Source organism: Taurulus bubalis (assembly GCF_910589615.1).
Source record: "Taurulus bubalis genome assembly, chromosome: 17".
Taxonomy (NCBI): Eukaryota; Metazoa; Chordata; class Actinopteri; order Perciformes; family Cottidae; genus Taurulus; species Taurulus bubalis.
Window position 1 is genome coordinate 14,119,957 of NC_136605.1, and position 12,314 is coordinate 14,132,270.

Here is a 12,314-nt window from a genome sequence, read left to right on the forward strand (position 1 = left end):
CCGTATGTTAACTTATTGAGAAAAACTATTTGACTATGGCAAAGCCATTAAATGTCAAATGAATAAAAAAAATCCTTTTTTTATAAACGTATAACATTATTACCAAATACACCCAATACCTTGTTTTTATTAATTCATATATTTTGTATTGCCTTAAAAGGCGCATCCCCAGCAGCTTTGCTTGTTCATAAATTGTATGTAGTGTGCAAACAATAAATACAAATTAAAAATCTGCCTTCAGTTTTTTTACAGGGCAAACAAATTCTATGTACACTTTCCACTTCCGTGTGTGTGTCACACCGTTACGAGTCCTCCCATTAACCATAACAGGAATAGATAGAGACGCCGTTGGGGTGGAGCAGCTCTGCCAAAACAACCAGAACCCCAAAAAATGGAGCTCGCAGTCAGCCATCGATAGAAACATGAACCGTCACTCACCGGTATCTTCGCCTCTCTAACGGACACCGTTACCTTAGCAGACGGCCTGTATGGCGGGTCTGTCTTATCTAGTGCTCCGGTTTTCGGGCTCCGCTGGTCGGACTTACGGAGTGTTTTCCAAAGGCTTGACGAGGACTTTGTTGATATTTTTTGATCTCGCATGGCGACTGCGAATCAGATTCCCTTATATCTACCTGGTCGCGTCGATGATGTTTAATGTCAGGTTACAGGTAATTATTCAACACGCACTCCTCCACAAGTTCAACGGGGCCAGCTGACGTGAGATGAAGTACCAACTGTAAACCGTTTGTCCTCTTTAGATCGATATTAGATTAATTTTAACTCAATTTAAAAGCAATTTCCAGTTTACTAGTCAGCATTTAGCTTCATCCAGACATACTAATGTTAATAATGTTTAAAGAGATGTTACGGTCAGTTTGGTGGCTGCAGTATGTGCTGCTTCTATGTTTCTTGCAGGTGTTTCTAATATTGTGTTATTATTTTATCCTAGCTATATTTGGCTTCAAGTATCTTGTGAATTAAAGGATGAATATGGCCAATGCTGTTTTTTTTTTAGGCAGAGGCTGCAAGGATACTGAGTGGGAGTTTTAACATACTCATGACAATGTCTGGGCTGAAACTATTTGCATCCCTTTAATTATATGCATTTCAATTTTTTACAAATTGTGACCAAAATACATAAGTGAGGACGATCAAACCTTAATCCTACTTTGGCATGTCTTCACTGCAATTGCAATTTACTGCAATAAAAGACAAGTAAATTGGGCAAATTTCCGATCTTCAGCCGACACTATTTTGCTTTTCAAATAGGAACTAATATTTTATTTTCACGTCAACTGCTTTTAGTGCCTCCAAAATAAACATAGTTTAGCTAATGACCTGGCAGCTGATGTAAAGTATGAGCTCAGCGACCCCTTACCATTTTCTTGCATGTCTGGATAGATAACTGTTGCCTGACCACCTCCTCATCTCTTCACAGGTGCATATTGAAATCCACTGAATCTTCAATGCCTGTATTTGGACTTGAATCCATACATTGTGGGCAATGCCATGTTTCAGCCCTCTGAAAGAAACTGTCTGGCACTGCACAGCGATGTAGAGGAACAGGACGCTTAATTCTGTGTGAAGATGCAACAAAGTGACACGGCTGGTTGTCGCCCAGTGCCTTCGCAGGGGAAGGACGACAGTGAAGACCGCAACAATGAGCCGGAGTGAGCGGTGATGTGTGAGGGTGGAGGGGGAACCAATGCCTCACGTTAACCCTCTCAGCTCGCCACCTGAGATCCAGGAGCCGCCCGTCCTGTCCGTGGAGATCGCGTCTGATGAATAGTGGATTGTGACACTGCCTATTCTCTCTGGATATTGAGGATTTGGGCGTGGAATTGAAAACAGATGATTGTTACTATGGTACTTTGTAGCCACTCTTCATTGTTTTTCACATGTTTATTAGGTGCTCAGTGTCAACATCTCACTTTAATTTAAAACGTAAATATCTACACCGCATGATGCAAACAAGCATGTTGTTTTTCTTGTCCTCTGTGGCTCGGACACTTTATTTGGGGTGAGCTGTGTCAGCGGAGGTTTGCAGCAGAGCAGTACAGCTGCCACTCCGGAAATATACCGTCTGTCATTAAGTGCAGTCCCAATGGGAATCACTGCATGTCTTCTTTTTGTGTGCACACACATGTCGTCTCACTCATTCTGGTACTTTCTGCATATCACTAGAAAGGCATTGGTGAATGTTCTTTTCCTGCAAAGTTACTTTTTTTTACATTAGTTTTATTTCTGTGAAAAATGTGTGTGGGGCTGGTCTTTGAAGTTACAGAACTGAGGGTGAGGATAACTGAATTTGGGTAGTAATAAATTAATTAAATCACAATCATGAGCCTTTTCTGTCCTCCTAATAACCATTCATTCATTTTTATGAAGTGCCTTTTAATGTTTTAAAATATATTTTGGCACATGTTTAGGGTGTTTTGAAATTTCTTTTATGTTTTTTATCAACATTTATAAATGCAGCCCCTTCTTCCGTTACACGTCTTCCACTTTCTTCCTTTTCTTTTTCTTTCTTATCTTCTGTTACGTAGATGATTTAATCTTAAATAGAACAAAATGTCATGAATGTCCACACTACACATCAAGAGAATAGAATATTGATGAATCATTACATTTCATGCACTAGATGTTGGTTGAATGGTTTCCAGAGTTTTGCTTCAAACTGGTACTTTTTTCCCATACAAACAGTACACCAGAGCCTGTTTTCAACCCAGAGATATTCTCTTGAGATAAAGGTGAGTTAATTTACATTGCTGCTAATCTACATCAACACTCAAAGCATGAAACTGAAAGAAAACACCTGCAAAAGGAATATGTATTATTATTTATTTATTATATATTAAGATCATAATAACAGTGTAACATACCCCCACCAATTTCCTTGAGACTCAGTACATCAGAACAAGTATCAGAAATACCTAAGTCATATTGAAGCAGTTATAACTTAGTTTTTTTACTTTTCTGAACAGTAACATACGCTCTCCTCCAATCTTCAGTCAACGTTTCCTCTCACAAATACAGCTTGCAAACCTCACAGGTTTCAAGCAGATGAAAAAAATGTGTCTAATGTTACTACATGTAACCCTTTGACCTTGAGGGGCTTTTTGTCACCTCACTTGACACATTATTGTATAGTCGAGACATTCACTTTAGGGTGTATAGAATCGTTGCAGTACCAGAACTGTTCACACGGGGGAAGCATCTCGTCACTGTGCTGGATCCACCGCCCCGTAATAACAGGACATCATGAGCTGGTAACCTTCTTGGAGAAGATAGAGGGGAGAATAATCAAGCTGTAATAAAACATTCATAATAAGAATACATCTGTCAGAACATCAGTGGAAGCAGATTTTCTACTGCTGTGCTGCTAATGGTCAAGATTCATAATATCTGTTTTATTGTTCCACACTTCCAACACCACGGATTACGTCATCCATGAATCTATATTTCTGGAGAGAGAATGTAAACTCAACTTCCATCTCCTTCATCTCATCTACGTCAATTAAAAATACATCTGTGATCCATTTCTAAATGTAAAGAAACCCCACTTGTAATAAATTAATCTGAGCCAGCAGACCCATTTGGCACCTCCCTTGAATATGCACTTCTTTTAAGTAGATTGTTCAAACTGCTGACACCCTCGCTCGGTGCAAAATATCCCCAGCAAACTTACCCTATAACCAGTCACACCAGTCACTCTGATGCCAGGCTGCGGAGTAAAACCATCAGGGGTTGCCAAGGCAACTGTATTCCTCCATGTGACAGACAACCCCCCCCCCCCCTCTTCTCTCCCCTCACCTCCCCCGCTCACTTTTTCTGAAATAGAGGATTTATTTCTAAGGGATTTGCCAGAGGAAAATATTTTAATAGGGTTATCATAGAGGAAAGAGAGGGAGCGATCTATAGATGAAAGATAAGTCGGGTTATCTTTACTCTGTTTTTCCCAACCACCATTTGTACCCTTTTAGAAGAAAAAAAACAGGGTTGTGGAATAAAGATTAGAGAGTTTCAGCCTTTGCAGCAGCTCACGTGTTTTATTTGAGTGAGTGTAAAAGAGTGATAATAATGCAAAAGGAAATGGCAGGGCTTCAATTAAAGCTGCAATGCATAGTTAAGCCCATACACATTGTTCATGAACTTTAAGCAATTAATTTGTGTGGAGTTGGTGTTTTTTTGATTTTTTAATTCAGTATTTGAAACGTAAGCATGTTACGTTTATCCAGGTTTGAGTTTAAACTAGTTTTTCAGAGTGGTTTTTTTTTTTAACAGATGGGTTCTTTAGTTTTTAATCTTGCCCGTGAGAGCGAAGAGAAGTTGCCTCTTTGTTATTACAGATGTTAAACTGAGTCTGCTAGTTGAGTTACTTTCCCAACGCCTGCATTATACCTTCATAAAACTCCTAATAGCAATCTTCTCTCAGACTCAGGAGTCAAATTCTGAATGAATACGACTATGAGCCACTAGTGTGTTTGAAATATTCAGATTCAGATTTGTCTTTTTCTGCCTTAAAGCAATAGTGTGCCATTTTGGGAAATACACTCCTTGCTTACTGACCTTTAGAACAGCTTGCTTGGTTCTGGATAAGAAAAATCAGCAGCGTTAAAAAATGACACGTGGCTGTTTTACGCTTGTAATGTTTTTTACGAGTTAAACAGAGAAGATGTGACGTTGTAATCAGTGACCTTTGGAGGGCTTGAGGTGGATTTTGTTTACAACAGAGCTAGAAGAACTGTTTTCACCTGTTTATGCTAAGCTCACCAGCTGCTGGTTCCAGCTGCATATTGTACAGACGTGAAAGTCATATTCTCATCTAACTGTTCACAAGAAAGCATAGTTCTCAAAATGTCCAAATGTTCCTTTAAACCAACCTCCTGCCTGTGAAACAGCTTGTGGGACTGTCATCTGCACCAGGTGACACCGCAAAGAGCAGCTTTAGTTTTAGTCCTGAAAAAAGTCCGGACTTGAACTTCATGACAAAGAAGCGAACGGTTTCCTTTCCTCCACAAACTCACTATTTTATTTATCTTGGCAATAATAGTTTTGGTTCATTTGTCTATTCTCTCTGTAAAGTTGAACCAATCACAAGGAATCTCTCCAGACCACATAGCTGAGTCTTTAGATCATGCATCTGTTACACTCAGTTTTAAACTCCAAAGTGTTTGTTTGACATCAACTTTTGCTTCGCAACCAAACAGGAAATAAAGCCCAAGTTTGACAAAGTTGGAGCCGCTTAATGTCACGTCTGCATTTTTTAAAACAAGACACTCAAAAACAATGAAACTCCACATCTTTGCAAAGTTAGCTTATTTGCTTTACAAACAACATTTCTATTGTGATGTGATCCATCAGCCAGTTTATAAATAGCTTACATTAATACACCATGGGCATGCTTAGAGAATGGATTAGGAACGCTAGATGTAATCAAACAATAATCCACATGATTTTTTATCTCTGATGCTTTTAGTCTTTAAACTGAGATTTATGCTGATCCCCCTCACCCCCAGTTTGAGGTTTTGGCTTTACTTTGTGTCACGTCCTCTTTGCACTTTATTTAAATAGACCTTTGATTTGAACGCGGTGGACCGGAGGACAAGAGGCGTATGCAAAGTGTTTAAAAAGGAAGAGATCAGGTGCGGAGATGAGCTCCAAGCTGACCTCGAAACTGAATCAAAGGAGTGAGAGCGAGTGGGGGAGGAGAAGAGGAGGAAGCCAAACAGAGAGAGGGAAATGTGGAGGAGGGAGACTTGTGTATGTGCTGCAGTCATTTTGTGGGAACGAATTAGGTCACACAAGCAAAAGAGCATTCCAATATCCAATTATTTTTGGAGGTGTTGGTGTGACTTTTTTTCTTTTTACATTTGCCTTCTTGCATTATGTGTTGGAGTTCAGCTTCATATTGTGCAGGGCATCAACAATCTGTCAACATAATAACCTTATTTTCATTATTTCCATTATGTATTTCATATATCACACATATTTCAGAAAAACTGCAGATATGACCCATGTGCATGATTTTCATTCTAGCAGCATCAATATATTAAATGCAATGACTGGTTAAATGTTTCTGTGTAAACTGCTTCATTACAGCTTAATGAGGACCATGATCTTATCTCAGGCTATTGTTTGATCCAGCATGTTGCACATCTTTGTGCTGTTATCCTGTATTCTCATCACACACTCTCTCCAATGTTAATCACTGAAGTGTAACTGGGGTTGATTTTGTGTGTTTGTGCATGTGGTAATGGAGTGTATGGGATGTAAATCCTTTTGTAAAGCTCAGTAGAGAAAGTCTTAGGAGTAATAACCTTTACAGCGTGTTATGTAACCACGGCAGGTCGAGGAGGGATCGTACATTAAATGTAGCGACACACACACACACACACACACACACACACACACACACACACACAGCTTCACCTACAGGTTCTCGGGCATACACTGCTGCCTTTGTGCCCAGCAGACAGAATCCAAATAAAGACTCTACTCATATGTGTCCTTGGGTGCAGAGAATCAACTCAACTTTGCCTTTCAATCAGTCGGTGGTCAAGATGCAGAGGGAGGGAGGAAATCCTGCTGCCCTCTGCTTCCTGTGACCCTCTGTCGCACATGCCATCACCAAAATATTAACCCTTTCACCTTCCACAACAGGAAGGAGGTGTAAAACCCTGTCACGTCCCTTGGTTTATGAAAGTCTATCCATTTGTTTTGGGGGATAAACGCTATGAGGAGGATGCGTAATTTCTTCTTTGGTTCTGAACCACAATTTCCTCCCTAACTTTAAACACAGGCTGCGCCTCACTGATCCCGTTCACAGTGTATTTAGGGGGACGATGATTAGATTATGATGGGAGTGATTTTGGGGGTTGGAGGTAGAGAAACGTGGGTTGCTCATGCGTGTCTGTGTGTGTATAATTATGGGTTGGGCCGCGTTAAAGGGAGGAGGTGATCACCCTCAGGGCATTGCCGTGGTGACTGGAGCATATGAAGTGGTATGACTGCTCAATCAGGTCACGTGAAGTCGGTCAGGAGAACCACAGACGTTTCCCGTGATGGTCGGCCTAATCTGCCAGACGTGCATCTCCCTGAGGGAATGTATGTGACCTCAGTGGCACGAGACACATAGACCGCCCCAAAAAACCCCCACACATGTTCACTTCAAGCCTCAGACTTTTACAGACTTACATGTGAGGACTTTGCGGCCTTCGTTTTGTGGTTCGGACGTGAACGAGAGACTGAGCCAAAACTGCAATTTGGATGATTTTGAAAGCTTTAAATTCATCACCAAGGATATGTGGGCCACACCGAGAGGTTTCTCTCATGACTCACAAACACATTAGCATGACGTTTATGTGGAGTAGAGCGCACTGAGTGTGTTTGTGTGCCAGAGAGAGAGAGACTCAGCAATCTAATTGCTTTTAATGGAACTTACTACTTCGCTGAGGATGCGCTGCTTGACCGGATCCAGCACTGACATAAACGGACAGTAACACCCTATTTGTCGGACCATATTCCCAAAGCTAGCGCAGAAATTATGCATATGACGTATTTTGCACTTATAGCACAGAAAACATTCAAATCAGGGCTCGCTATGTGTGATAACTGCTTTGCATCAATCCACCTAGTATGCAAAACCTCCTAACTGGAGGAAAGTGAGAAATTTCCTTTTCCTAACCGCTTCCTTTCCCCCTGTTTTCCTTTGTTTTTTTTCCCCTCTCTACTAAGTGGTGCACATCTCAAATAATTTGGGTTCCTTTCAAACACACAGCTTAGTCTTCACTAGGTTTAACGCCAGAGTGCAAAGAAAACAAATACTGTCTGGATGCATGCACCCAAATGTCTAAGATATTCACAGCAAAACTTCCCCTAGTGTGAGCAGAGTGTTTATCTGCAGGTGTAAATTCAGGATCACGCTGTAGGTTTCCAATTGCTCTTGCTCTTGTTATTTGGCACCAGACTGCACGAGACTGGCTTGTGCCGGATTGAGGGGGTTGAGTGGATTGTGTAATCTTACTGATGTGAATTTGTAGAAAATGACTAATGTGAGCCTCTTGGTTTCTACTTGTCCCCTATTACTATTATGTTTTTTGGAATATGGTGAAGCAATCTTAGGCTTTTTGTCTAATATGCTATCAGTATATCAATGATGATTTAATGCAGTTTTACAAATGTTCAGAATTGAATGGAATTGAATATGAAAAGGGAGGTAAATCCATTGCTAATTATTCTACTTCAACAAATATTGTAAAGTTATAGCCTGGACCTCACGACTATCAGACATCGAGAGAACTGTTTGTGTTATGTCTGGAGAATGTCACTTTGTTTAGGACAGAGTACTGTGAGCGAAACATCTGTCTAAAAGAGACACCTATGAATAAACAAATGAATAAATACCTTAAAACATCTGTTCATGCTTGACCATTGGAGTAATGCACACAGGAAGTGAGACCCCCTCCTTCTCTGCGGAGGCAGGAATGCTATAATTGAAACCACGTGTGTTGTAGAAACAAGCTCTCTCTCTCTCTCTCTCTCTCTTTCCCTCTCTCTCTCTCTATCTCTCTCTCTCTCCTGTGTGTGTGTACCTCATCCCACTGTTTCTTAACCTGATCGCTCTCCCTGCTTATGTAAGAGTCTCCTCCATAATTCCTCATGGTGATCTGAAATCAGTTTTTCATATTTTGGATTGGTAACTTTTTGTATGACTATAGAGTACACGTTATTGTATTACATTGGAGCAGCTGTGTAGCTCTAGATCAATTTGCTATATTATGGTCAGACTTGTTCGAGGTAGGCAGCTGTTGCACGCAGACCACAAACCTTTCAATCTTATAAATGTGTTGCCTTTGAAATACTCTATAAAGCTCTTTAAAGTCTTGCTGACCACAGGGCTTTGTACCAAAGAGACATTCAATGTGTATCACTGTGTATTACAGCACATACTGTAAATAGTCCTTTGCCTGTGGAATTGTGTTCATCTGGATCTGAATAGTTGATAGTGGTATTTGCCTTCATTCATATGAATTGGATGGACAAAAAACCCGACATCCTCCAAAATGACAATAAAGTTGAGTTAACACCTCTTAAAAAATATACAACCCAAACTGAACATTATAATTCTCGCGTAAAAGAAAATGCGCCATGTTTGCTCTACTAGTATTATTACTCTTCAGATTATAATTGTGCAAGCTAAACCTGTACTATTCTTGTAAAATATGCTAGTTACTCAAATTGGCTGGAAATGAACGAAATACAACATGAAGTAACAAGTAATATGATGCATTTTTGATAATATCTGAAATGAGTTTTTCTGAGTGATCTTCTAATCTATTCAGGTACATGTTACATTCAATTGGTATTAATTATTGAGGGATACATCCAAATGTGACAGCATAATCAAACCTTTTCATATAATCAATACACAAATAGTGTAGGTCTATTTTATTGGCTATACTCTCATTATTGCCTGGAGTCACGTGGGCGCTGGTCGGCGATGAACGCTGAAGCGCAGCACGGCGCTGTGTAGCGGAGCTGAGATTAACAACCAGTGTCAAGATACACAAAATATCACAAAGACCTTCTATGTGTACTTCCAAAATAAAAATAACCTCCTCGGTAAAACCTCGGCGTGACTCTTACTTTGAAGGCCTAATTGCTAACACTTCCGTCAAGGCTCCGGCGGCGTGTTAGCTAACTTGACGCAGCCGCATGTCAACTACTCTCCCGGTACTAGTGAGTGAAGGCGTATGTGGAGGGGTAACGACAACACGCTCGACCACTGTGGCAAAAAGACACCTCTGCTGCCGCTCGAGACACGCGCCGCGCGCTGACTGACGGGCACCGGAGGGACCGCCTCGCGACCGTGAGGCGTAAATGGCCACAACATTTGCGCAAAGAAAGACGCTGCCAGTGAGACAACCTGTGTAGTCAAGAGCGTCCTGGAAATTAGGGCGCGTGTTTTGCTGTAGAAGGCTACCCGGAGCCCCTTTTCGCACAAGGGAAGTTTCTGTGACCGATTTTTTTTTTGGAGGGGATCTTTGATTTATAGGCTGCAAACATGGACGAGGAAAACCAAGGTATGAATTCATGCAATGCAATGCAGACCGGTAAAGTGTAGCTGTGTCGGTCCTAACAGCGAGGAGACATGTGTCTCTGCAGCCTGCTTTAAATCATAATATTAATAACGTTATGGATACTGACGTTGGCCTATATTTTCAGTTGTTTTTTTTGCCAGGCACACATGCAGCAACATTGATCTCACCTGTCACCTTTTCCACATCAGCATTTCTCTGGGAGAGATTACTGACATGAGCAGAAGCCCCCTCACTCACGTTGTGTTGTGATGGTTTCAAGAGCATGCCTTATGTGAGAAGGTAGAAAGATTGACCTAATTTCAGGGGGTTGCTAAAGACTCCATCAGGCTCGACTGGATCAGCATAATGACTGAATCAGTGTCGTATTGGTGCTGTGGCCAGTAGACTTGTGTTTATATAGGGCTTTGTCAGCTGAGGGCTGCTGGTCTCATGCTGGCCCAACAGGTCCTCTTCCCTGTCAACCAAGCACAGCCATGAGACACACATTAATGTATTGACTCATGACTTTAAGTGTTGGCACAGATGTGCCTCTGCAACAGGAGTCTGCATCCACTGCCTGAGCTCAGCACAGGGGCACGGTGAGAAACTTTAAAATTAAGTCAAAGCCCTGGTTATTGACTAATATAACAACATTTAGTGTTACCTTATTTATTCAGTGAATACATACCTTTGTTGAATATCAACTCATATACAATATTAGCTGATATTTGTAACAGATACAGCCATGGACAGATTATGATACAACCGGCCCCTGGACACAGATATCGTAAAAAGGTATTGAAGCAAGACTTCCAGACTGAATCTATGAGGTCGTTTAGCATCTCTTTTCAACTCTTTGTGGTTGTTTTTTTCTTTCCTTTTTTCTTTTTGTGGTCATTTTGTGTCTAATTGTGGTTGTTGATTGACTTGAAATGAGTGAATGTCACCTCAGACAGAGGCCCTGGTGCAGGGGCAACTGGTCCTGTAGCCGGTGGGGCTTTTCACTAATCCGTCCATGATACTAACAAGCCAACTACGTATCCTCTTCTGACTCTAGGGGACTGGGGGGTGGAGTGGAGGGGCTGCTAAGCCTGTAATCATGAACAGAATCTTGCAGGTGTAAAACCAGCACTCGTGTTGTCTCACCTCTGTAATTCAGTGGTATTCAGTCCCACGTGCTCACTGCTCCAGCGTTGTAATGCATGGCATGTGGGCATAAAGCTGTCATTGTGCTGTTTGCGGCTGCCTTGGCCTCCAGCGGTGGCACACGTCAGCACAGCTCCACAGACAGACATATGGTGCTGCGTGATGCCGACCAGGGATAGCTGACAGTAGCCGGGAGCACACACACACACACACACACACACACACACACACACACACACACACACACACGCATATATTCATGGCTGCACGCTGACACACTGACACTCGCACAAATTACATTTCTCCTTTCCCTTATGGCACTGTTTGGAGTGAAGATAGATGTATGGATCATGACGTAGAATTATAAGTGTGTGTGTTTAAGAGAGTGTGAGTGTGATTTACGCCAAAGTTTGCCCTCTCATCTGGAATAAATAGTGTCCTGGGTGCTGCAGGATGGAGAGGCTGCAGAGCTCCTGCTTTTTTTGTTCTGCTGTTTAGTTTTGTGTTGAACAGTTGGGAACATTATCCACAATTTGCTGCTTTTTATTAGAGCAACCAAACACCCACACGTAAGCCCTCAGCAGAGCTGGGCTAACCGGAGGGTAAAGTGTGTGAGCGATAGCGCTGGTGAGGATTACAAACACAGATGTACTCGGCGTGAGGTGACGGGGAAGTGGCACGTTGGTTGACAAAGTTCAAATCTGTTATTCCTCACAAAGGGGAACAGGCATCTTTCCAGGCCGTGGGTCGAGTGAGAGGGAGTGAGGTGGACAGAGTGAGGTGTTGGAGAACAGCGTGGGATGGAAAGAATGTGTGGCCACGAAGAGTGAGAGTGAGACACAGTCGTAGTAGCAGCGATGGTGAGATGTCTGGGAGGAAATGAGAGAGTGTGTGTGTGTGTGTGTGTGTGTGTGTGAGAGAGAGAGTGTGAGTGAGCGAGAGATAAGGGGGCCGGGATGAATGTGTGCCGGAGCACAGTTGGAAAATGGCCAAATACGTAACGGAGTGAAGGACGACGAGGGAGAGTGTTGGTGGAGTCGGTTGATCTTGCTGAATCCATTCTCCTGTGTGTTACAGGAGTTTCTC

The 12,314-nt window shown here is 41.9% G+C and overlaps 1 protein-coding gene across 1 annotated transcript; it reads left to right on the forward strand.

Moving 5' to 3' along the window:
- Window positions 1-453: 453 nt before the first annotated feature.
- smim10l3 (small integral membrane protein 10 like 3) lies at window positions 454-2,310 on the forward strand. The gene is made up of 2 exons (XM_079233356.1): window positions 454-668; window positions 1,439-2,310. Exons 1-2 carry the CDS (start codon window positions 489-491, stop codon window positions 1,457-1,459), a joined length of 201 nt encoding a protein of 66 aa, XP_079089482.1. The 5' UTR covers window positions 454-488; the 3' UTR covers window positions 1,460-2,310.
- The last annotated feature ends 10,004 nt before the right edge of the window (window positions 2,311-12,314 follow it).

Coding starts and splice junctions, on each gene's coding strand:
- smim10l3 (XM_079233356.1), top strand. CDS start 489: ATGGCGGGTCTGTCTTATCTAGTGCTCCGGTTTTCGGGCTCCGCTGGT. Junction 669..1,438: donor TGTTTAATGTCAGGTTACAG/GTAATTATTCAA, acceptor ATCTCTTCACAG/GTGCATATTGAAATCCACTG.